General features: G+C 32.9%; 1 protein-coding gene across 1 annotated transcript; it reads left to right on the plus strand.

Annotated features, from left to right (window-relative positions):
* The first annotated feature begins 31 nt into the window (after nt 1-31).
* On the plus strand, nt 32-25,686 carry LOC129800287 (inactive histone-lysine N-methyltransferase 2E-like). Its single transcript, XM_055844565.1, has 3 exons — nt 32-89; nt 16,960-17,400; nt 25,670-25,686. The coding sequence occupies exons 1-3, from the start codon at nt 32-34 to the stop codon at nt 25,684-25,686; spliced, it is 516 nt and encodes a 171-aa protein (XP_055700540.1).
* The last annotated feature ends 1,682 nt before the right edge of the window (nt 25,687-27,368 follow it).

A 27,368-nucleotide genomic window follows, 5' to 3' on the forward strand; every position in this document is an offset into this window, starting at 1 on the left:
TAAGTTGGTTTAGGACAAGGGGTAGATAACTATGTCGCTTACAGTTCACTCGAGTGCCGATCTGTCGATTTCGTGCCGATCTGTTGCAAGTAAGTTTACAAGATTAGTGTTTCCAGTACAGTATATTAAAATTTACGATTGAAATTGTCTGTGAAAGGAACACCTATTGACACTTTAAGAAGTCGTGTCAGGGCTTATTGATATCCTACTCTGTAGCATTTGGAATACGAAATTTGAACATCTATCCTTATCAGAAAACGTAGACTAAGGAAAAAACGTCATATTATTTACATTTTATTAGATACTTTAAATAAATTTCAAGATTTTGACAAAAGTGTAGGGGTTCCCTATCGAAGATGTCGAAAATGTGTTCCTTCGACCCTAAATCCGCCGATTCTTCGCAAAAATTGTGCCAATCTGCCGATTTTTGTGAATGAACATGGCATGTCTAACATTCTATGTCGATTTCTGGCCAAATTGTGCCGATTTCTTAACAAAATAGTGCCAATCTGTCGATTTTTATCTCCAGATCGGCACAATTTTCCCGATCGCTGCTCACTGTTCTCTCTGAGAACCACTTATTTACCCCTTGGTTTAGGATTATGTGAGGGGAATTGGAAGTTCATAAGGAAAATATTTTAAATATAGAAGGTTGAAAATTTTAATATGTTTTTTTTTATATTTCTTATTTGAAACTCTTAAAATTTATGCACTTAAGGAGGTTACTAACGGAAAAAATTAAATTTTGAAATTTTTGAATTACGCTTCTACGTGAATAAATTGTATTTAATTAATATTAATATTAGCTCGCTAAAAAGATACATAATATTTGTTTCTTGAGTTTTACATTGAAGGCGCCTCTCTTTGCCTATTTCGAGGTTGTGTACATAAAAGCAGTGTTTAATAGTTGGAAGATAGGCAGATTTCGCGGTGGAAATTTCAGTATCAGCAATGGCAATCAAATCACGCAACATTGTGTTTCACCTACGTTCGAATATGCAAATAGTGGATTCCTAGCAAGATGGGTCCCATGGGTGTGTTGTTGGGTGAGCCTGGAATTAGTGGCAAGCATCACAATTTATGAGTGATGGTTCCGTGTGAACCCTCGTCAATGTTGGGGGGGGGGAGAGTATTTTAGTGCAAAACACGTGCGCCTTCAAGAAATTAATTGTGGCTCACGATGGGCCATCATCGAAAGGATAAGCCGCTGTGTCTTCTCTACTAATGATGATTATAGAAGGGGAATCTCAATGTTCTTTGGGGGTTAAATTTCTCCATCAAGACGTAAAACTTCTCAATGATTCTCATCACAATCACTTGAAATTCTTATCAAATTATATCTCTTGTCTAAAACTTCCCTATCCAACTGGATTTGGTAAAAGACAATGGTAAGATGGAATGTAGACAAAGGACTATATGGGGATGCTGTAATTAAAGTTAAGCAAGACAAATTTAGCTGCTCAATTCCAATTTCCTTCGTCATTCTCATCAAAAGTGTGATAAATCGCCAAGATTGGTGACAAGTGTAAAGGTATATTTCTCTGACGATGACATGTACAAATTGTTCTCGCGACCACATGAGTATTTTCCATGGGAAAGAAAAGGCTCGGTGTCAAAATATTTATTTAGTAGAATCCCTTTTAGAGTAATTATTCATGTCCTTTAAATTATATTTTGTCAAAATATGCTTTGCATTCTCAAAGTTTTCTATGATATTTCACATTTTATTGTTGTATCTATGACAAGTGAGAGGTGACAAGAGTTAATTTATAAAACGCTGGATAAAATTATGTAACCCAATAATACCGGATCCTATCCGTTGAAAAAGTCGTAATCATGAGGTTTATGTTCTATCACTGAGAAAAAACGGGGCTGCGATTAACTTTTTTTCTTCATAAATTTAACACTTTTTGGCTGCAAATATGTATCAACATTATTTAATGTGAATTTTACACCTTTTTAAGGGTAAAATTAACATGGAAAAGGGTAACTTTAACCCCTAATAAAAAGCATAATATTCACACCGATTTTGGATCAATATACTGCAGGGTAAAATAAATATTTCCGGAATGTTATTTTAACTTTTTCGGATTTCTTTCAGTGTATGTTCAAAATTATGAACTAAATAATAAAAAAAAACAATTCGTTTTCGAAAATTAAGATTTTTAATTATACATAATCCAGTTTAATGAAGGCTCAAAGTTTTTGTTTGAAGATTTTTAGACAAAACTTAGTGCTTGAACTCAAAGAGAGAGCAGTTATATAATCCACTTTTTCAATTTGTGACATGGCTAGAGGTCAAACGGTAACAGATATTGATATCTAGGACAGTCTTTCCCTCCATCCCCTCTTTTCCTTAAAAGACTATGTTTTTTCTTGTTTTTTTTTTCGAATATGGCTCCTACGATTTATTTAATTTTCGAATATTTTTCGAGGTAATCAAGGCGAATATTTCGTCCCTGCACACCTAAGTTCGAAAAAGATTTCGAAATCGAATTTTCGATGGTCAAAGTTTAACTTTAAATTGCTTAAAGTTTGGGTGACATGATAACATTATTTTCGATAGTATCGACTGTCGATTCTGGAAAATTTAAACGATAGTTGTACTTTTTGTAGCTAAAATTGACATTTATCAACAGCCGCACATTGTTTTGGGAACGTCACAATGGCCCAATAATGACCAGCGCACAATTACTTTTGTTTGTAAACATGTTTTCAAAAGTTTCTATAAGAATGAGCGAGATGACTAGATCTAGATCTCACTCACTCTCATTGAAATGTCAAAAACATGTTTACAAAACAAAAGTTACTGTGCGTTGGGCATAAGGCGTTAAAGTCGATATTCACTTAATATAACAGATATAGATTTATCGATACTATCCATTCGATAGTATCGAAATTTCTAACCCGACTGTTTTGGACTCAATATTATTAATCGTATCGAGACACTTTATTTGTATTACAATGTAATCTTTATAATGTGCTCGTGTTGGAAGAATCTGCTGATCGCAGATCGCCCAGGAACGCCTTCCTCGTAGTGTGGATGCTTCTTCTCTGTTCCTGGAGTTTTTGGACAGAGGCGGTACAGTTTTATTACGTTTTATATTAGTAAAAATGCCTTTATTTCTCGACATTCAATTGCTTGCACCGGGCGGAACTCGAATTCACAACACTGTGAGTCAAGCCGGGGATATATCCATCCCAGAGCCAACGGTCTTACCTATTGCGCCACTGAGATCCCCACTCAATTGGTCGTGAGTCTGTAGTATACCCGTACATGATTTACCTTTCCCGGATTTACTTTTTTATTTCTTCGTATGCTTGTTACTCATGCTAAAATATTCTAAAATGTACTTTTCTTAAGCAATTTCTTATTCTAGAATGTTTTTTTTTAAATTTATCAATCAATTTAATCGGTAGTAAAGCGATATATACCCAAAAAGCATGCGAAAAGATAATACACAGAAAGCCCATTCTCGTGAGCCCGAGCACTCTGCAAAGCTGGGACGCTTTGCCATCTATTTTTATCACAAAAGCCATGTAGTCTTGGATTAGTGAAAATAGGTTTCTCAATAGTTTTCTCGGAAATGGATATACGGGAAATATCAATGATTTTGTACCTGGTTCTTCTAATGCTAATTCCCCTAATGCTAGGGCAAATCTTGAAAAATCTTGGAGTTCATTAAGAGCAATTTCACTATTTCAAATTTTTAAATCTCCATAAGAAACACTTTGTTCTCTTTGGTTAACACTTCGGCCGCAGTAAGTTTTAAAAATAAATTGACTTAAAAGTTATTTCAAAACATTAAATAAACATGAAGTAAAGTACTTCTAAATATGAAATTAAAACTAAAAAAAAAATAGTAAAAAGATTTAGTTAGTAAAAATAATAATTATAATATAATTATAAGCTTTTGAAAAAACTAATAGAAAACCTTAAAAAGTTCTAGACCAAAATTAAAGCTATTTATTTTCCTTTAGATAGGAAAATATTGAAACCGATGACGAATGATGATTGATAAACTTTATCTGAAATTTTTATCTCAAAACGAAAACAATTTAGGACAATTTATAAATGGTTTAAAATCAGTTGCGAGCAGGGCATATAAAATAAAATAAAGTCATCGAAAATGGAAAGTCGATATCTCTTACCGTTCGTTTTTTAAAACTTTTTACAGAAGGGATATGGGAATATTGAAAAATCTAGAGAATAATAATTCTATTCGTTTTTAATTTAAGTAATAATGCGAATGTGCTTAAATTTGTTGCTTAAAACGCTTTGCTTTGGTGATACAAATATCTTACCGCTTTCTTCCTTGCTTCGTCTTTTGCCATGCTCTCTGGAAGGGTTATTATCTAATAAATTCTTGATTGCATTAGATTTCCTATTCAAAAATCTTGAGCGTGGGAATTCTAGCAAAAGGTGCTTCTCTTGCCAGCATCAATTTCTTCTTGTGGAAGTTTCTGGGGTAAATTGATAAGGTGGATTTGTAAATAAACTTTTAATTAAATTACCTCTTCTCGCTCTACAAATCACGACGAAATTTCGTAGGTGAGATGCTCCATGTGCAATTTTCGTGTGAGTGCATGGGAAAGTTTCCTTGGGGAAGATTTCATATCTTAGTGCCCAACCTTTTTGTGCAAAGTTTGGCGCTAGAGCTCCCAACACAACACATCATGGTCATTTCTGTGAATTTTTGCACTTTCCATATAATTGGATTAGAATGTCACCTTTGGGGTTTGGTTGGGGATTGGGATTGATAGGAAGGTGTGTTTGTATACGGGTTTTGAGATGATTTCTTTTACTTGGATTTTTCTCAGAGAATAATGATGTTTATGAGGGAGAAAAGGTGTTTTTCCCGTTTTTCCTGTGTCGGTTTAAATTGGATCAAGCCAAGGAGAAATTGTGAAATGTACAGAAGGAGATTGTTTTCTTGTTTATTTTTAAACTAACCTTTTCACTTGCTATTATTATGCTTTGATTCAAATCTTTAAAAAAAATTATATAACCATGTGATAAAAGATTTAAATATTCCAAAAACTAGCTTAAATTTATTCAATAAATTCATATAGTATATGAATAAGGTTCGTTTTTTCTGAAGTCCAATATTTAAGTAAAAAAAACCTAACCCATATTTACTATATTCCAAGTTTCCCCTACTAATGTTGATAATTTTATTTCCCAATTTTGAATTTTTACTTTCAAATTGATATTTTTTACTTACAAATTTTGTGTTTTTGTAGCACATTTACTTTCATTACTTATCAATTTTTAGTTTTTTATGTACTATTCTTCCCAAAATACTTACCATTCTACTGCTACCATAAAAGTTCCAATTTGTAGTTGGAAAATCCTCAAATTGTCCTATCGAGAGTGGTTGGGTGGGAAGTAGAAAAGCCATATAGAGACATGGATAAATTGCAATTTATATCACAAACACCCAAATAGATGTTGCAGGTATCATATCGTCTCATTGAAACTGAAATAACATTGCGTTGGAGATGAGATGGGGGATTTTACGAAAGAGTCACATGAAATGGATTTGTTTTGTTGTCTCGAAGGATTTGATTTCTCACACCATCCATCGTTAACGTATTGATTTTGATGGTGAAGTTTGAGATATATCCACAATATCAACTTATGTTATGATACAATTTATACTTGGACGATCACCCTTCTCAAATGGGAATACCTCTATTAAACACATATTCTTGATTCAATCCCTCTTGAAACTATTTTAATTAAATTTCTGTGCAGAAGTGTTCATCACAAACAGTGGTTTATGTATTTATTTAATAACACGTCACTTCTGTTGCCTTATTTAACAATCATAATTAAATTTATACGTTCATATGTTCATTATTTTTTAAATTAATTATTTCAGTAGTTTTATTTGAATACGTTTTATATCTGAGTATTTCGGGTATTGCATCACCTTTGACAAATACACATGTCCCTGAGCATTAATAAAATAATGTTTTGCTAATTTTACAACCCCAGTCGCAAAAGTAAAATATAAAGTATATTTCTGAGAATTATTTTTTTTTTTTAAATTTAATATTCTGTGTATCCTTTAAGGGGCACTGCACCTCGGGCGCCAAATAAATTTCGTCGTAGTTTTAGTATTATTTAGGAACATGCTAAAATCAGCGTTTTCTATTATGGAATTTATTAAAAATTCCACACAAAAAAATGAGAAATGGTATAAATACTTTCTGGAATATCTAAAGAGTGTGATCAGTAAAAGTTGTTCATGCAGGTTTGTCAAAGTTTGTAAAATTAGAGTTTGTAGGAACTTAAAACAATTACCTAGGAATTGGAATTGGCTTCCAATTCTCGATTTTTAAAAGAGTATTGCTTTAACTTCAAAAGTATATAAAACCTTATTTAACTCAATGTACGCGTAATTGTTTCAAAAGCTGATTAAAGTTTAGACCGTTTAGACACAAGTTTGAGTCTGAAATTACATATTTTTGACAAACTTACTTACAATTCAATTTACTACCTTTTTATTGTTTCAAAATTAACGAACCTCATTCAACGAACTTTGTACAAATTGTTATGACTAACTTTTTTCTGTGTGCTTTATGGGAAGAACAAGGGTAAGAAAGTGTGTCGACTAAAATGTTTTAATAGTGGATACAGCCACAGTTAGATTACCTAAGACTGTCTGGGATAAAAGTTAAAAAGATATTTGCACAAAATTTCGTTGATAATTCGAAAAATTGTATCTAGAATGTCGAATTTTCACATGAACCTTTAACACGAAATACACTCAGTCCCAACATTAGGCCGTCTTCAGACTAGAGGTTTAGCCCAGTTCCAGAAGGTCTCCAAATCTTAAAAACAACCAATTAATTTGGTTCTTTAAAATCTAATAGATTATTTGGGTTTAATAATACAAATCTAAGTCAAAATTTTGTGAAAAATCTTTATAGATAAGAAGTTAAAGAAGTTAAGCTATATGGCTAAGCCTTAGGTCTGAAGCCCGTATTATGCACTTCAGGATTATGCACCTGACGGGATTTCGCACTTCACAAAATAGTATACATTCAGGCGTATTTCAAAAATGATTTCACAAATTAACTCCCAATCGTAGGCAAACTTGCATAATTGTATGTGCTAGAGCCCGGCGCACAGAGGGTTTCGGCGGCGGCGCCAGAAGTTTTAAAATGGTTCAGCGGCGGCTGGCGCGCCGGCGCGCCAGCCGAAGCAGTTGGCGGCGGCGCGCCAAGCGCGCCGATTTTTTTCTTCATTTTATTAACACTAAACATACCAAGCCCGGTCAAATTGACCTTTTGGACATATTTCTAATATTTACGTAGACTAGACGTTCAATTGCCACTACCTTAAGTGCATGACTTTTCTTAATATGTCCATATGATATATTTTTGAGTATTTGTTTTTTATTTTGTTTTGTCTTTTTCGAGAAACTTTTTCATGTGCTCTACCTACCACGACCGGTCAATTTGACCGATTTGACATAGGTAATCATCTACTATATACTATCACCTACTTTCACTCTTGGATATTTTAGAGAGGCCCCTAGAGTCCATTTCATCTATTTACAGCAAAGTCAACCAACCCCTCCCTCCCCCAGTTAGTAAAAGATCAGTCAGAAGGGTAGAATTCGTTCTGATTTATTTTTTGACCAAAGTAATAGAACTAGCCACTCAGAATGTTCTGACAACCCCCCCAAAAGTTAATGCAAGGAATCCAAATACAATATGGATTTTCTTTTCATCCCACTCCTTCACCTCCAGAAACCACTCTTTTGGAAATATCTTAAAAACTAATTCATCGATTTCTTTCATTTTTGGAGATGTTTTAGACGGACATTTCGTTCTCAGACACTAATTCTCTCTGAAAATTCCTTCAGGGGTTTTGCAAGGTCAGTGGTCAATTGGTACTTAGGAATCAAATCAATGCTTAGGAAATTGGATTTTCGACGGATTTGGACAAAATTTCATTTATTTTGAGAGATCTAAAAATCTTGTATAAGCCTAAAGCAATTTTATTCAGTTTTAGAATATTATAGAACAACTAAAATAGTTTAAAAATACTGACCTTAAAAGCTGAAAGAAAGAAGTTTTGGGGAGTATTGGTGCCTAAGGACGAAATGTCCGCCTTGACTACCTCTAAAACATATCCAAAAATGAAAGGAATCGATGAATTAGTTTTTGAGATATTTCCAAAAGAGTGGTTTCTGGAGGTGAAGGAGTGGGATGAGTAGAAAATCCATATTGTATTTGGATTCCTTGTATTAACTTTTGGGGGGGTTGTCAGAACATTCTGAGTGGCTACCTCTATTATTTTGGCCAAAAAATAATTCAGAAAAAAATTCTTCCCTCTGACTGATTTTTTACTAACTGGGGGAGGGAGGGGTTGGTTCTCTTTGCTGTAAATAGATGAAATGGACTCTAGGGGCCTCCCTAAATCATCCCAGACTGAAAGTAGGTGATAGTATTGTCTCTGATAGCATTCATCAGTATCCCAAAGCACAAGTTTGCAAGGGTTAAATAAATTATTATTATTATTCATCAGTATCGGTCAATTTGACCGGGTATGGTAGGAATAGGTATAGAAAAATCTCGGTAGGTTTAGTGTTAACAAAATATAGGTACGTGAAATTCTTAACTAATTCACAATTTTGATCCTTAATTTTTAGAATACTTCGCGTAGATAAGGATCTATTCTTTTCTTTTAGGTAAAAACCCTATCAAAAAACACAAATTATAACGGTTTTTTCATAAGTTTTTCACAAAGTCTATCTTCAAGTCGTCGACATAAGATACTTTACCTTATATGGAAAATAAAAAAAATAGGCATTGAATAAACGAGCAGTAAAAAGTCAAATTTGGTCAGCAAAAAATTCGAAATGATCAGTAAAAAATAAAAAAAAGACAGCTAAAAGTTTAAAAAGATCATTAAAAAAATTAAAAAAAGAGCAGTACTTTATTAAAAGCGGTCAGTAAAAAATGAAAAGCGGTCAGCAAGAAATTAAACATGATCAGTAAAAAGTAAAAAGTGATCAGTGAAAAATAAAATATGGTCAGTAAAAAATTAAAAATAAACAGTAAAAAATAAAATTTGATCAGTAGAAAATCAAAAGTGGTCAGTAGAAAATAAAGTGGCCAGTAAAAAATTAAAAATTAGCAATTAATAATAAAATGTGGTGAGTAAAAGATAAAAAGTGGCGAGTAAAAAACTACTAATGATTGGTTAAAAAAAATAAAATTTGATCAGCAGAAAATAAAATGTTATAAATAGAAAATAAAAAGTGGTCAGTAAAAAATTAACAATGGTCAGTAAAAAATTAAAAATTATCAGTAAAAAATAAAATTTGATCAGTAAAAAATAAAGAGTGATCAGTAAAAAATAATAAGTGGTCAGTTAAAAATTTAAAATGAGCAGTAGAAAATAACATTTGATTGGTAGAAAATAAAGTGGTCAATAAAAAGTTCAATAAAAAACAACAAGTGGTCAACAAGAAATTGAAAATATTCAATTCCGTAAGAAATTGGTCAGCAAAAATTAAAAATGTGCAGTAAAATATAAAATATGGTCTGAAAACATAAAAAATGGACAATAAAAAATAAAAAGTGGTCAATAAAAAAATAAAAATGAGCAGTAATTTTCTTTATTTTCAAGTGAAATTTCGCAAATCTTGAGCCTAAAGGAGACTTTAATAGGGTGTAAAGTATGAGGCCTCTATCTCTCACAGTTTCCAAGGGTTTGCGGAATCTTTGTTTTTTCCATTTTGTTTTTTTCCAATTTTTCTTTGGAATCTTTGTCTTCGGTAACCTTTGTTTTTTGGAAACTTTGTCTTTGGAAATCTTGTCTTTTATATATTTTAAACAAATATATTTTATTAAAGAAAATAATGATATCACAATGGTGTTTTTTGAAGTTTTTAGTTTCGTCCTTCAGGTCAAAGGGAAATTTTCTGTGTTTTGGGAAATTGTTAGTTTCGTCTTTTGGGGCAAAGGGAAATTTTCTGTGTTTTGGAAAGCTATTAGAATCGTCTGTCGGGGCGGGGCAAAGGAAAATTTTGTTTTGGGAAATTTTTAGTTTCGTTATTTAGGGCAAAGGGAAATTTTCTGTGTTTTGGGAATTTACCAGTATCATCTGTCGGGGCAAAGGGAAATTCTCTGTTTTTGAAAATTTTTAGTCTCGTCCTTTGGAACAAGGGTGTTTTGGGAAGTTAACAGTATAACCTATCGGGACGAAAGGAAATTTTCTGTTTTTGGGAGGTTTTTAGTTTCATACTTTGGGGCAAATGGAAATTTTTTGAGAAAAAGGAAATTTTTGGAAATTTATAAAATATAATATACTTGTGCAAAATTTGTTACAGACAAAATTTCTGAAAATTGTGAAAAATGTATGAAAGACAACATTTCCAAAGACAAAGTTTTCAAAAAACAAAAGTTACCGAAGACAAAGATTCCAAAGGGAGAATCTTTGGGAAAAACAAAAGTGTAAATAACAAAATGGAAAAAACGAAGATTCCCGATCCCGAAGGAAATGCACCACTATAAACTGATTTAGGATTATCACTGGCCGCTGACCAATTTATATTTTTTACTGACCAATTATAATTTTTTACTGACCAAATTTAATTTTTTACTGACCACTCTTAATTTTTTACTGACCTCTTTTAATTTTATGTTGACCACAATTCGTTTTTTACTGACCACTTTTAATTTTTTACTGACCATATTTTATTTATCACTGATCACTTTTAATTTTTTGCTGATCAATTTTGATTTTCTAATGATCAAATTTTATTTTTTAGTGACCAATTTTTATTTTCTACTGCTTGTTTTTAATTTTTTACTCACCAAATTGTATTTTTTACAGACCACTTTTAATTTTTTACTGACCAATTTTAATTCTTTATTGACCACTTTTAATTTTTTACTGACCACATTTAATTTTTTACTGTTCACTTTTAATTTTTTACTGGCCAATTTTTATTTTTTACTGACCACTTTTCATTTTGTACTGACCAATTTTTATTTTTTACCGACCACTTAATTTTTTACTGACCTCTTTTAATTTTTTGCTGACAAATTTTTATTTTTTACTGCTCCTTTTTAATTTTTTGCTGACCACTTTTTAGTTTTTACTGCTTTTTTAATTTTTTTGCTGCTCATTTTTAATTTTTTGCTGATCAACTCGAATATATCTACTGATCAATTCGAAGTTTTTACTTACCAAATTTAACTTTCTACTGACCAAATTTAACTTTTTACTAACAAAATTTTACTTTTTACTGACAAAATTGAAAATTTTTGCTGATTATTTCGAATTATTTGCTGATCAAATTTGATTTTCTGCTGACCACTTTTGACTTTTTACTGACCATTTGGTTTTTGCCAAAAAAAAAATTGAAATTATGGACCCTTTTTTGGAATATTTTCCTTACAATGAACATCAATATTGACTAAATTAAAATATATTTGTCGTTAAGAAATAGAAAAAAAGATCTTCGACAAAGTAGCAGGTAAAGAAGTAAATTTCCTATCGAAATATATAAAATAGATAATTTTTCCATTTTCGTGAGCAAAATGTAACAACTTATGCCATGCTTTGATACTACCCCAGCAATTTTTAGAAACTCCACAAAATCATCTCATAGAAAATTGCTCGAAAATAACATTTTTTAGATAGGGGAAGTGCTTATAATTTTGGACAGTCTGCTTATAAGCATCGAAGTTCCAAGTTTGAAGTTCGATATTTTCTATACTAATTGACATTTCTTGTTACTCTCTTTTCAGAAGGGTTGTTTAGAAACTTAGCAAGCTATTTATCGTCTTATTTTTATTAAAATTAGTTTTAATACGTTTAAAAATGAATTGATATGTAGAAGTGACTTTGGCTCTTATTTTGGACAACTTGTTTATTAATTTGTCCAACTTGGCTGTAAATTTGGACAGCTAATCCGCCTCAATAGGATGCCCATTGTTCTTCATTTGATGAACCAATCTTACCAAGTCCTCTTCCTGTTCATGTAAGGGAAACGTAGAATGTCACATGAAGCCCGGAAACTTTCCATATCATTCATTAAAGTGAGTTGACTTCGATACTCCAAGTACGTGCGGAGTCGCTCATTCCCTGACCTTCCCGGGAGCCTTTCAAGGCATTTCTCGCTACATCTCTTTCGTAGAGATGATGCTCCTTTGTTTCTCCAGGCATTTGTCCAACCTAGTCATCACAAAAGCTAAAACTTCACGAAATTTCGTGAGAAAAACACCTGTCCAAAATAAGAACCATCACCTCACTGGTGAATGTCTTAAAAAATTTCCCATTTTTCACACGAAAAATATAATTCACAAGGCAAATCTCACTTCAGGTCAAATGTACAAATCATCAGTAACGTGAATCAACACAATATTCAATGAATATTCAATAATATCACTCGAAAAAAGCGAAGAAACACTGTTAGTACTTCACCACAGCTAAATAAGACTGAAGTAAACACAAAGTTCTGTCATATTTCTCGTAAGCAATTGCTCACACTGAATTTTCAACAAAGCAATTTCAACTCAAATCATATTCAAATTTTAACGAATTTAGTGTTAAAATCTTCCAAAAAGAACAAATATTTAGATAGAATTCATTATTCATCAAATATTGGAATAAAAATCCATCATTTTAATCAATTTATTTTTAGTGTCCAATGTTATCCTCAAAGTGTCCAAAATAAGAAACTGGACAAAATTATGAGCCTTTCCCCTAGAGGAAAATGATATTCAGCAAAGTTCTATACCTATAGCGTTAAATTTTCTATAAGAATTTTCTAATTACATATCACTCGGGTTTGCATAAAACGCATAAACAAAAAAAACAATCTGAAAAACAAAAAAATATGTTAAACAAAAAAAGAACAGTCTGAAAAACAAAAAAACAAAAATTTATGTAAAAAAATAAAGTTGCAGTGTGGCGCCTACTGGCGCTGCGCCGAATTATTCTTGGCGGCGCGCTCGGCGGCGCGCCTCAAAAATTTTTAGGCGGCGGCGGCTAAGAAAAAAGTTTGGCGGCGCGCTAAAAACGGCTAACAGTCGGCGCGCGCCGGGCTCTAGATGTGCATAATCTCGTCAAGTGCATAATCCGTAGTACATAATGCCGGAACTGAGTGTATGTAATGTTTGCTTACCATTGGGAATTAATTTGTCAAATAATTTCTGAAATACGCCTTAATGTATACTATTTAATGACAGGAAATTTGAAAACACTGCTTATTTCTCAGAATAAAACATTAATTTCTTTTATTAAGGTTAAAGTTTTCAATATTCTATCAATTTAATGAATAACTGTGGCCAAAAATTACTATTTGTTAATGCATTTCTTTTAAACGGTTGCATCTTTTCGTTCAGACTACTTTTACTCCGTGCGAAATTTGTTCGTACATATACAGGAGTTGTTGGATTTGCGAAAGTGCACGAACACCACCAGCGCCACACGTAGTTAACGAAATATACTTTTTCCTGTTACTGTATTCACGCATAATTTACATTTGTAACGAAAATTATCTTACATCTTACCAAAAAGATGTTCAGAATTGACCTACTGATTTATATTGATGCAGATCCTCAAAATTAATATGAAAAATAAGGAGATATACAGTGGTGGCCAAAATAATAGAATCAGTTTGAAAAGCTTATATATTTTTTTTTAACTTTTGTATTTTTTCTTCAATTTGTTGATATGATTCTGAAGTAGAAATCTCCAAATTATTAGAATTGTCGAACAAAGGTTGTTTTGGCCGCTAGAGGTCTCTATTTTACATAGAATACGTCAATAGTGAAATTCAGTTCGGCCAAAAAAAATTGGAAAACTGTAATTTTTTTTCTAAATATGGCTTTATTTAAACTTATCCGATTTATAGACCACATTCTTTCATTTAAATGTAAGTGGTCCTATCGTGTTTTTCAAACCTAATTCACTATTGATCTACAGTGGTGTCTCTCTATATGCGTAACGTGTCGATGCACAGATTTTGTGTCGGTTGCATTCAAAATTAATTTGTTTACATTTTGACAAAGTAAATAAACGAAATTATTTTCTTGGTAACTAATTTTTCTTGTTTTTAATTTTATTTATTTTATTTTTTCTGTCTCATATTATAGTTAAAATAACACAGGAAATTCTAAAAAAAATAAAAATAAATAATAATAATTTATTAGAAGAAAGAAAAACCGTTAGGAATTTCAAAAAAAGTTGTGCATATTCAAAGATACAACTGTCAAAAAAATACCCAAACTATGCATATAGAGAGACGCCACTGTATTCTGTGAAAAATAGAGACCTCTAGCGGCCAAAACAATGTTTATTTGACGTAAGGTAATTATTTGCATACATATTTCTATATCAAAATTATTTAAAGGAATTGGAATAAACAAAAATTCTGAAGGTAAAATAGTGGTATTTGCTGAGTTGATTCTATTATTTTGGCCGCCATTGTATATTATAATTTTCTTTCATTAACCGTTTCGTAATAAATCAATCAATGGACTTTTAAAATGTTTAAATGTAAAACGCTTTAAAGGCGAGTGGGCCACCGGTAACCAAAAAAAACGCAATTATTTAGAGAAAAAAATAACCTTAGATAGGCAGAAAAACATTTCTTTGGGTCTCCGTAACCCACTCGCGTCCTTAAAGGGTTAAATTATAAATTTTTGACTAAAATTCAAAAATTTGGCACGCACGTGGGAAATTAAATTGATAAATTATGCAGATTTTTGAGTGCAAATTTCCAAACCATGGAATTAAAATTATATTCAATCAAAAAGTGCTTTTGATAATATGCAGCTTAATGTGCAGATTTAAAAGTATTTATTCACACATCCTGTTAATTTATTCATTTGTTAATTGTAAATATTGAATATGGTATTCGCTACCAAATGTTTTGCATTATTGCTCATGCAGAAATGTGCCACACATCTAAATTGAGCGAATATTTAATTAAAAATTAAAATTATCTGTAATTTCCGCTGAATTTTTTGCGTATTCTTGAAAATCTCGCTACTAAAAGCTTTCTGGAACAAAGTTCCTTGAATTTAGAAAATTTCTCCTCAATGTAAGCTCTATATGGGCTTTTGTATTTGCATTTTGGGTATTCTTGAGGTAATAAAAGTCTAACTGAATGAGTGCTAATGCTTCTCTAGTTATCACAAGACACTAAAATGTGTCTCATACAATATCATTACGCATTTAAATCGTCAACATTTGCCACCATTATTGTTCATTACATCTAACAATTATTTATTCAGCTGCTATGCCATTTCTCCTTGCTAAACTTACGAACAATTTAGGCGGCAGAGGTGGTTATGGTTTGTGGTATTAGACATTTCAGGATTATGCAAAATATTATTCTCTTGGGATGTTCACTGTAAAGGTTTATACTTTCTTACGAAATTGATAAACATATCACACAGAAAAGGATTACACAGAAACAAAATTAAATTACTGATATCCTTTGGCGATTTTGAAATTTCTTATTCCCCAACGTTACTTTAAGGATTTGTTTCTATTTTTGGTATTTCAGTTTCCATGTCTGTGCAAAATTTTATTCTATTGAATTTGAGTTGTATGTGGAGAAAATGTTACAATATTGTGTGAAATATCTTTAAAGTACGGTATTCTTCAATCTCTGGGGAGCACATGGTGAATAAAATCTCAAGGGTGCGCATTAGTGCGTAGGGAAAGTCGCAAAATATGTGCTTTGAGTGCGTATTTTGGTGAGAAAATGGGGAAATATTCTATGAATTTCACCAAAAGAGAGACATTTTGCTCGCTATTGAAAATCAACAAGTTCTCGGTGGTGCGATTTTGCCAACGATGGTACAAATATTGAAGAGTTCTTCATGGGAAACAAGTCAGAAGGGGCGCGAACTTGTATTCTGAGGAAAAATATGGAAATTTCTCACACTGTCGCCTCTGGCTTTTCATTCAGATTTTCTCCTTTCATCACTGTTTTTCACTCACTCCACTTTGGTAAAGGAAGAACCCCTTTAGAGGTAAATACAGAATAATACAATGAAACTCTGAAGAAGAACAATTCGCAGATTGCTCGAAAACACATTCGCTTTTTGGCATTTTCAAATTTTCGAACTCCAAGAGAGAGAAGCTTTTACAATCCATTTTTTTCAAATTCTCATCATCCTGGTTGATAACAGTAAGATATATTGACTTCCGGTCTTCAGTGACCCTCCCACAAGTCAACATTCTCTAGCGGACTAATAGCGAACTGGAGGACGTTTTTTTTAACGGATTTCGTCAAATTAGGATTTTTTTTGAAAGATCTTTTAATTCTGAAACCGACTTCATCGGTCACAATCGGTGATACATAGGTAAAGTAACGGTAACAGTTCTATTTTACCCCTTTAACGACGAGACACTTTTTACGGACTGTGTAGCGGAACATCTGTGTTCCTATTTGTTAACTCCTTCCCCTTCCTTATTTTAGTTAAGATATTTGATGAAATATGTTATGCTTTAAGATTATTATGCTTATTATGCTGATTGTAATTTCCTAGTGTTGCGCTTACTGCTAAATAAACATAAAATATGCATAAAAGTAAGTGCAACACTAGAATACATTGAAGTCGCTCGAAGTCGCTTGAAGTCACTCAAAGTCACTTGAAGACACAAGACAAGAAGCCAATAAATATAATTTATAACTACATTCAGTGTTTTAACTTGGCGTATCAAATTGGTGTCAGAAGTGGGATTATCCAGTGTTTAAGTGTTGTGAAGTTTAAATGAGATTCAGATAATCTCAAATGAGTATCCGTAAATGAGTAACCGCACCAGCTTCCATTTAAGAACAAAAAAAGTTGTAGTTAAAAATAAAACGGTTCAAAAGACTGAAACTACCAGGAGAAGCTCAGAAAGTGGTCCTGGTCCTAGTGTAGAAAACTGTCCTAGTGTATTTCAACGGAGTGGAAAAACAGCACGAACACCACCGGAACCATCCCCAATTACATATACGCCACCACCAGCAGCATCACAACATACTTCTGAGAGACACCATCAACCATTGTATCTTGGTGTTACCCCAATTCTACGAGAGATTGCTGCACTACCGATAGTTGTTAGAACACCGACTTCTAGCAGAAATCAGCCATCTACAGACGAAGTACAAGAGACTCCGCGGCTTCCATCATCACAAAGAACCCATCATCAGGACAATACTCCTGCACAACATCCAACATCTCCGCTATCGCCACAACTTCAACAATCACCAATCAATAACCGACCTACGGATCCGCCACCACCTCCTCCATCGCAACAGCAACAATCATCTTTAAATTCCAACAGCTCAGAAACTACGCAGCAGAATATGGCTACTGTACCGTTCAGCGAACTCTATAAGGACATCCCAAAATGCACAAGTGAGTCGCATATAGTAGCTCATTTTATCGCAATTTGCGATAGTTTATATGAAGATTATTTCAATGATGAAAATAATTCAAGAGATATGGAATTTGTTAGGCTTATTATTATGAAACTAAGCCCAGAAATGTATTCAGTTGTAAGAGGGCAAAGTTATACCACGTATCAAGAATTTAGGGACGTTATAATTTCACAAAATGAACCTGAACTAGGGATAGGAGAGGCAGCGTTAGCCTTACAAAGGCTAACGATCGGAACTAAAGAAAGTATTAAGGCATTCGCGAAGCGTGTCGAGGATGCTATGAATATTTTTAATGCAGCATGTGCCGCTCATTGTGATGGGAGAATCACACAAGCTGTAAAAGATAAAAATCTTCGCGAAGCACTAGATATTTTTGCAAACGGGATTCGGGATAATGATACCCGCATCATGATACTTACGCGAAGTTTCAAAAGCATTAGTGCTGCAGTTATTTTCGCGGAGAGTAGATTAAAAACCATCCCATCCGCGAATCCTGATCCTGGGAAATTTCAACAAAATTCTGGGAATAATAGAACTCAAACACAATCAGGTTCTTCATCTTCTTCTTTTACAAGCCAAAACAGAAACCAAAATAATTCATATAACAACCGGAATCAAAATTCGTCCCAAAATTCGCGACAGAACTATCAGCCAAATCAATCCCAAAGGAATAACCAAACTTTCCAACCTAACAGGAATCGCACCCAAAATTCTAATACCTCTTTCAATAACACATCTCCCCATAATTCGACTAATCCCAATCAAAGCAGAACTTTTAATGAAACGACATTTCAGCCTCCTGGAGGACAATTTAACTCAACTACATTTCCCGCAACGGAATTTACATCTAATGAACAAAACAATTTAAATCAGTCGGAAAACGAGATGTGGTCGGCAGGACAGTTTCACAATTAGAGTCCTCCGCCGACCAGGAAAAATATATTATTCCAAGCTATTTCATAGGCCAACCCGAAAACCCACACGTGATCAGAGTTCTTGGTAGATATTTACAAGACTCGTGCATCCTCAGATTTTTAATTGATAATGGTTCCCCCTTTTCTTTTGTAAAAGTCAGATCTTTGCACCCTGACATGCCTGTTATAATTTCGAAAACTATCAAGATTGGTGGAATTACACCAGGCCATATCAATACCTTAGGGACTGTTAATCTTCGGTTAAATTTTGCGCCCAATAACAACTCTCAGGTCGAGACAACCCTACATGTTCTCCCCGACAATCATTTCCCTTTTGACGGAATTATCGGGAGAGACCTAATGCATTCACTCGATGCAATAATTCATGTGAAATCTCGTCACATTCTTTTTAATGAGCTTAAACTCACAGTACCTTTTTTACGCTATCCCTATGGCTACACATTGGATACTTCAGAAGCTCCACTCAATGATACAAAAATCGAACCTGAAGAGAAAATTGAGCCGAAACAAAAAATTTCCGATGAAATTTCCGAAGATGACACATCAAGAATGACAAAAATAGGCCAAATTCTGCACCTGAAACCAAGGTCAGAAAATATTGTTGAATTTGCGTTTTCCGGAAATGCTCCACTTATTTGCAAATTTCGCACCTTTAGCGAAAATAATCAAGTCTTTATACCAGAATGCATTATTCAGCCAATTTGCAATAAAGCAAAAATTCCCATTATCAACAAAAGCGAATCTGAAGTTCAAGTACAATATTTTGCACCTGAAACTGAATTTCTTGATGACTACAATGTTTTTAATTTGAATGCCGAATACACTGATGAACTCATAAATGCTGACGAAAGAGCAAATTTTATTATTGACAAGGTCAATATAAATAAGTCACTTAACCATACAGAATTCCTAAATTTTAAAAACATTTGCAAAAAGTACAATAAAGTATTTCATTTGGACGGAGATAAAATATCTCACACGATCACATCAGAATACAAAATCGAAACTATTCCAGGGTCCAGCATTGTTAACGAAAAACCCTATAGAATACCCTTCCATCAGAGAAATGTGGTAAAAACTGAAATAAAAAAAATGCTGGATAGTGGAATAATAAGACATAGTTTCAGCCCTTTTAATTCACCCTTATTGGTTGTGCCAAAGAAGCCTGATTCAAATGGAAAAAAGCGTTGGCGGATTGTTATCGATTTTAGGAAACTAAACGACATAACTATCAAGGATCAACATCCCATTGGTAGCATCGATGACATATTCGACCAACTCGGAAATAGCAAGTATTTTTCCACTTTGGATCTAGCTTCCGGCTATTTTCAAATGAGAATTTCTGAGGACAGCAAGCATAAGACTGCTTTCAACGCTGTAGGATCTCATTTTGAGTTCGAGCGATGATCCTAACTCAAATGACATTATCTCGAATTTAATCTCTTTGTTTTTTCCTCTTCCCTTCATGCGTTCCCTAACCACCTAAAATACTTAAAAAATGAGGTTTTCAAACTTTGCACAAATTTGGCCCTCGCGATTTCAATGATTTTCGGATATGTTTTGTAGTTAGCCCAACTGAATATTTCATGTTTAGACATTCACCATCTTGGATTATTCAAGGTCAAAGGGCCTAATTTTGAACAGATTTGTTCAAACTAAATTAATTAAAATATTAATTATTTTTTAAAACACCCTCTTCTTGCACAATTTTCAACTTCAAGATGGTTTTGGGGTAATTTATAGACAAATTAATCTTGCATAACCATCCGAAAAATTTCCGAAAAAGAATATAAGGCAGAGCTCCTTCTTAGGAGTTCGAACAGCTCTCAAAGCCTCGGACGCTGTGCCACCCCTTATTAAGTAAATTTTTTATTATTATTTTGAGCATATTTTTCAAATGAAAATAATCCATTTGACAAATAATTTAGTGTTTTTCTACATTGTGTGCCTTGGATTTCCGTTGAAAATTTTCCGTTGTGGAAATTATTCATTTATTTATTTAATTCATGTCGCTCTACATAACTAATACATTATGGGGCTGTGCGTCTATTCTACGTCCATTGTAGACCTACCAGAAGCAACACAGAGACATTTAGATCTTTGGACCGGGTAAGACTCGAACTCACAGCTGTGAGGTAAGTTGGAAAACTATCTGCCCGAGATCTGATTGTCTTGCCTATTGCGCCACTGAGATCTCATATGTGATATTAAGAATATTAATTTTTGATGTACTAGATAATTTGCAATATACAAAAATACTATACGACAATACCGTTGAATTATTTATAATAAGAATTTTCAAGGTCAAATGTTGAAAAGGCTCTATACACGGTAAAAACTTTTGGACACTGACCAAAATATTGGAACAAGTTTTCCTTGGAACAAATTTTTTTTGGAATCAATTTGTACCTATATTTGTTTGTTCCAAAAAGTTTTCTCTGTGGAAGTTTCCTACTTGGAATGTCTACAAATTTGATTTGATTTCATTTTATACAAATTTGTTTCTGAAAGTCGGAATAGAATTTGTTGCACTCGGCTGTTTTGTTCCCACTATCAGGAATAAATTGGTACATTTTTTATAACAATATTATTCCTACATCTGTAACATATTTATTTCGAAAATTTTCGGTGTCCGTGGACGAGGTAATTTTTGGAACAAAATTGTTACTCATATGGGTAATCTTTCAGTTCCCATTGTCGGGAACAAATTCGTGTAAAAGATTTCGTCTTACAGTTAAGGCCTATACTTCATTCGAGATGGATTTCGGTGGCGAAAGTTCATAAGGAATATCAAATAAAAATCAACTTAAGAGTGTTTTATACAGACGCGTGCATGACGAAATCATAAGCGAGTGCTGGCAGCAGGAGGGGAGGGAAGGGAATCTCGAATTAAAAATGTGAAACTATGTAGCACGAAAATTGCCACAGATTTGGCGTCCTCCTGGCTTCGGTGACGGGTGACTGAGTGTGAGAGGAGGGATACGATTTTATACTAAACGAGCTATTTTTTGGAACAAATTCGTTACTAATATTGGATATCTTTTTGTTTCTCCTGAAAGGTACAAATTTGTTCCAAAAATTTCCGGTGTCCATGGACGAGCTACATTTTGGAACAAATTCGTTACTAATATTGATTATATTTTTGAGTCTCATAAATGAACAAGATTGTGCTAAAAATTATGGATTGTGCCAAAACTGAACCGGTAATGAACGAGTTCTCATAACCAATAACTAATTTTTTATCGCAAATTCAATTATATTATTTCTACGCTATTTTGGGCGATTTTTGGGTGATTCAATGGCTCCGTTCAGTAATAACCTTTCGAAGAGACAAAGCCAGTCCAAAGCCAAGCCAAACCTATTCGAAAATCTACCGGAAGCCTAAAGTGCAATTTCATATGCCAGCCGCTTTAACGCTGATTGTTGTGTCATTTCGAATTTCGATATTCTTGACACTTCAATCGTCAACAATGTCAACAACAGTGTGCAAAAATTTGCTGCAAAAAGTGAATTTTTGTGTAGGTTTGTGGAATTTCAGGATGGAAGAATGTCTTAAATGCTATTTCATTCAAAGAAATGTCCTTTTGATGAACTTGCTCACTTTTGTGTAACTCGTCGGTTTTAAACATTTGAACTTCCAACGGGTTTTTAGGTAAGTTCTCTCTGATATACCTTCGAATCGGTAAAGGAAAAACCTCAACCGGAGAGAGCTCTCAAATCGGGAAGGTTATTACTGAACGAGAGGAATCTGTTCAATAAATCGGTTGTGAATCGGTAAACGATAAATGATGCGGAAGTAAGTACTTTTGAATTATAGCGTCTAAGTTACGAGTTCGAGCATTCCGCAAAGCTGGAATGCTTTACCACCCCTTTTTTCCTTTTTCTTATTTTTAAATGTAAAATATCTTCAAGCGTTTATCCCTAATCCATACGATTTTTAATATAAATGTTAGTAAGTTTTACGTATTGATTTTGAGGCCTTTGAATGTCATATTGACAGTAATAAAATGTTTTTAGACATATCGCATTTTTTGATTGGATTGATTGCCTCTAGCTTGAAAGGTTTTAACGTTCTCACGTCAATTAGAGAACATGGAGAACATAATTGGATTTAAATAGTTTAAATGATTACATACTTTGTAACATGTAAATTATAACTTAAAGTAGAAATATTGAAACGTGTGAATATTATATTGAGTTTGAGCAATGGAAAAAGAACGCTGAAAGAGCAATGGGAAGAATTTCCCTGACAATATTCACTGCTCGTTTGCATAATAAAGGGTTGATCACTATCGATACTCACCCTCTGTGTCTCTATTCCACTATATACTTTTACCACTTTCTGTTTTTGTGATACAAAATTGAAACAGTGGTTTTACCCTTTGAGACTCCTCCCCCGTCCTCAAAGAACATTTCACATTCTGAGAATTTTTCTTTACCATATATTCACACGCACTTGCCGAATGAAAATTGAATTTTTCCTCCACATTCAGTCCATATCCTCAAATTGATAATATATTTCGAGTTGTGGCTTTTCTCAGTTCTATTGCTAAAGGAAAGACACCTCCCCTTGGGGGTTAAAAATAGAAAGATGTGGAAGAAATTTGCGCTCTTGACACGCACAGGTAAATTTGCACAGCACAAATAGAAATAACATCAATGACATCGAATTGAAAGTGAATTTCTCCATCGATGGAGAAAAAATCCTTCGAAATCTCACCACATCGCAACTTCACCTGATGGATATTGAATTTTGCCTCTATTTTCAATTTTCCCGATATTCACCCGAAAAATTTTCCCCCATTAATCTCTTTTTGGTGAAAGAATGAGGATGAATGGTGTGAGAAAAAAATTCAAACAGAGGCAGAAATTCAATAATTTCACTCAATTAATTTCTTGTAATTTCACAAATATTTTGCTTTTTTTTGGATAAGCTTCTTGGAAGAATTGGCCAAGAAAAAAGCTGTTAAGAAGAATTTTCTGGGGCAATCCATTGTCCTAAATTGTCCTCCAACTCCAAGAAAATTGATGCTGCCGTCAGTCGCACTCACATAAGCCCTCAATCTTAAGTCTCCCGCTAGCAAATACAAAACACCCTAAGCAATTTCAAAAATCCAATAAACTAGGAAATTGGCTGAAAACCCACAAAAGTGACAAATACTCAAAGGAACAATTGTATTAGTGGATTAGATCAAAGATAAAAAAATGAAATTGGTATGTTTAGGAAGAAAATTGGCAAATTTTTAGATATCAGTAAAATTTTTAATTAATGAAATACGAAAAAGTTTAAATTTTAGAATTAGAGGAAACAATTAGATTTTTTTTCAATAATTGTAGCAATAGGAAATTTTCTTGAAGAAATAACACAAAAAAACTATTCTTTACTTACTTTTAAGTGCGCTAATCCGAACTGTTCGCTATGTGGATCGTTATAACTACGCTAACTAGATGAAATCCACTTAAAATAATATTTTTATTTTTATTTCCGTAATATATTCACTTCAGTAACATAATATAATTATTCAACTTTGAGAAAAAGCAAAAATAATATTTTTATCCATTAAATAAGTGATTGTAATCGACTCATTTCAATCTTGTGTCAGCTGGGTTCTTCACTAAAAATTTTCTAGTCAGTGATATTTTCGCCAATGACAGTTGGTTGATTGAAAACATTTATTGTTTTTTTCCTTGGGAAAAAAAGTATTTTAAATCCAAAGGTTTTATTAAAAGTGAAGTGCAATCATTCCCCTACAAGGTGAGTAAATCGATTTTCATGAAATAATAATATTTTATAAAGAAATTAATGAAATTGTGGCTGTTTACATTTTGCTCTAAAATGGGCGCTACAGTTCAGCACTGTTTTACTATTTCATATGCCGAAGGGAACAAAGGAAAACATTCCTAAGAAAAAACCTTTTCTAAGGAAGATCTAAAGAACGCCTTGAAGTGTGTACAAGATGGTTCTACAATAACCTATGCATCCAAAACATTTGATGTACCAACACTGAGAGAAATCCGAAAAAGTTAAAATAACATTTCGGAAATGTTAATTTTACCCTGCAGTATTGATCCAAAATCGGTGTAAATATTACCCTTTTTAGGTGTATTAGGGGTAAAAAGTACCCTTTTTCATGTTGATTTTACCCTTGATAAGGTGTAAAATTAACATTAAAAAATGTTGATATATTTTTACACCTAAAAAGTGTTAAAGTTCTGAGGAAAAAATGTTAATCGCACCCTCTTTTTTTCTCAGTGTAGGACCATAATCCCATACAAGCTTATACGGGCTTCAGACCTAAGGCTTAGCCATATGGCTTAACTTCTCTAACTTCTTATCAATCAAGATTTTTCATAAAATTTTGACTTAGAATTTTTTTATAAAACCCAAATAATCTATTGGATTCTAATGCTTCCGCCACACCTTTTAGATCAGGAAAATTTCATAATGTCGAAATTCGAAGCCCTTTCTTTCTCACATTCTTTGCATATGTCTATCTCATTCTCTCGCACTCTTCTTCTTCTCTTAAACATCACTCCAAATTTAATTTAGCTCAATCGAATTTGGTATGCGAAAGAATGAGATAGTCATATGCAAAACATGTGAGAAAGAAGGGGATCCGAATTTCGACTTCATGAAATTTTCCTGATCTAAAAGGTGTGCCGGAGCCATAAAGAATCAAATTAATTGGTTGTTTTTAAGATTTTGAGACTTTCTGGAACTGGGCCAAACCTATAGTCTGAAGATGGCCTTATGGTTTGCAATTCCGAATGCGTGAAAAATTGTTTATGAGTTGAATATTGAAAGTGAAATCTTCGGCACTTTTTTCAGATCGGAAAAATTTAATGATATCGAAATTAACATCCTTTTCTTTCTTAAATGTTTTGCGTATTTTTTCGTTCGTACTCAAAATTCGATTGAACTAAATTTAATTTGGTGTGATGTTCAAAAGAAGAAGAAGAGTCCGAAAAAGTAGGATAGATTATGGAAAATGGTTGAGAAAGAAAGGGATGTGAATTTTGATTATATGAAATTTTCCTGATCTAAAAGGTGTGCCAGAGCCATAAAATGATTCTGGCACACCTTTTAGATTAGGAAAATTTCATGAAATCAATATTCACATACCTCTTTTCTCAAAGATTTGCATATGTTCATCCTACTCTTTCTCACTCCTGTTTTTCTTTTGAGCATTACAATTTCGATTTAGTTAAATCCAATTTTGAGTGCGAAAAAAAAGGGACAGACCTGTGCAGAACGTTTGAAAAAGAAAATGATGTAATTTTTTATTTCATGCAATTTTTCTTTCCTAAAAGGTGTATCGGAGGCATAAAGAATTGTGTCGAGCAAACTGTTCTCGGCAGTCGAATTTGATAAAAGAAAAGTGTCTCAATGCTATTTTCCACCCTCGTTATTAAACTTAAAATCCAATTTCCACGCATTTCAAATTCCAAGAACCTCAAGTTGCAAGCAGTTAGAGGTCACCTTGTGCATTATAAAGACCTTGAATTTAAGTTTAATTAAAAGGCTTCACAGAAACATATGTTTCTCGTTTTTGAACTCACATGAAAAGAAATACAGTTTCTAAATTAAAGGGCAGGTATATTATGAAGTGATCAATAGTAACAACAGCGAATCAATAGAATAGATTTTAGTCTTTAACGAAGCTTTCTATAAATCACATCGCAATAGTTATGCCCCCAAAAAGTCATTTGGAAGTTTATAACAAAATTAAGTCAGAGATTGAACTTGGAATTTCGATTGCAAGTTTTTGGGTTACCAATAAATCGTTTAAAAATTCTGTGCTCATTAAAACTCCGTTTATGTCAATGATATTAAGCTTAATGTTCTCATTAATACATTTGGCAAGTAAATTTGAAGGTCAATTAACCACAAATTTTTTAATGTCGCAAATACTCTTTCTTGCAAGTTTACAAATAATTCTTAAAACATTATGGATGTGGTATAATCGAGATAATTTACTGAAGCTACTGGACAAAACTAAATCTCTTTATACCGATTGTGAAAATGAAGAGATTTGTGTTATTGCTGAGATAAATCTAAAAAAATTGAGCAATTCTTGGATAGTTTGTTTCAAGTAACTCTATCATTGTTTTATTAATAATTCAGAGAATTTTATTGTAAAGAAAAATTCTTTTTTTTCATTGATTTTAGGATTGCATTTGCATCAGTCTATATAACCTGTGCATTACTCGCCATTTGTAATGCTTTAAAAGGAGAAGATGGAATTTTGATTACCATACCATTCATTCCGATAAACTTTCGAGGTTATTTGGAATTTAGGCTCTTAATTCAAACTACGTTAATTGGTTTGGGATGTGTATCTGTGATTTACATTGATTTGATGATAGTTTTCTTTGGTATTGAAATTATGGCAGCTTCTAATATCCTATTTGACTACATTTCACTTCACAAGGATGCCATACAAGAGTATCCTGATGACCTTAAAATAATCACACAGAGATTTTGCAAACTTGTTGATAACATTAAGCTTTTTAACAGTGTTATATCTTTTTCGTCATTTTTGCAATTTATTATAAGTGCTTTTCTGAGCTTTTCAGCGCTCTTTATCATTCGCTTGTGCCCAGAGAATCCTATCGGATATTTCACTGGTTTTTGTATAGTTATACAATTATTTTTGCCATGTTTCTTTGGGGAATTTATCAAAATCAGACTCGAAAGGCTATCGACAACTCTTTATTTAACCAATTGGTATGATATTAAATTAAAAGACCAAAAATCTTTTCTTATTATTCTGGGAATGATTCAGAAGGAATACGGATTGAAAGCTGCTGGATTGTACGACATCAATATCTATACATTCATTCAGGTACAGATTCCTAATAATTTCTACAAAAATTTTCAAATTTCAGTTAAAATTTCTATTATTTCAGATCATGAAAATGGCCGTATCATGGTGTGCATTTATATTTACTCTACATACATACTCTTAAGAGCATTTATTTCTGGATTTGTTGTTCAATTTTATTAATT

Source organism: Phlebotomus papatasi, chromosome 2, assembly GCF_024763615.1.
Source record: "Phlebotomus papatasi isolate M1 chromosome 2, Ppap_2.1, whole genome shotgun sequence".
Taxonomy (NCBI): domain Eukaryota; kingdom Metazoa; phylum Arthropoda; class Insecta; order Diptera; family Psychodidae; genus Phlebotomus; species Phlebotomus papatasi.

Excerpts from the sequence above, each read along its gene's own strand:
- LOC129800287 (XM_055844565.1), top strand. The coding sequence starts at position 32 with ATGTCGCTTACAGTTCACTCGAGTGCCGATCTGTCGATTTCGTGCCGA. Across the intron at positions 90-16,959 it reads TTCGTGCCGATCTGTTGCAA|CACGAACACCACCGGAACCA; the intron begins GTAAGTTTACAA and ends GTGGAAAAACAG.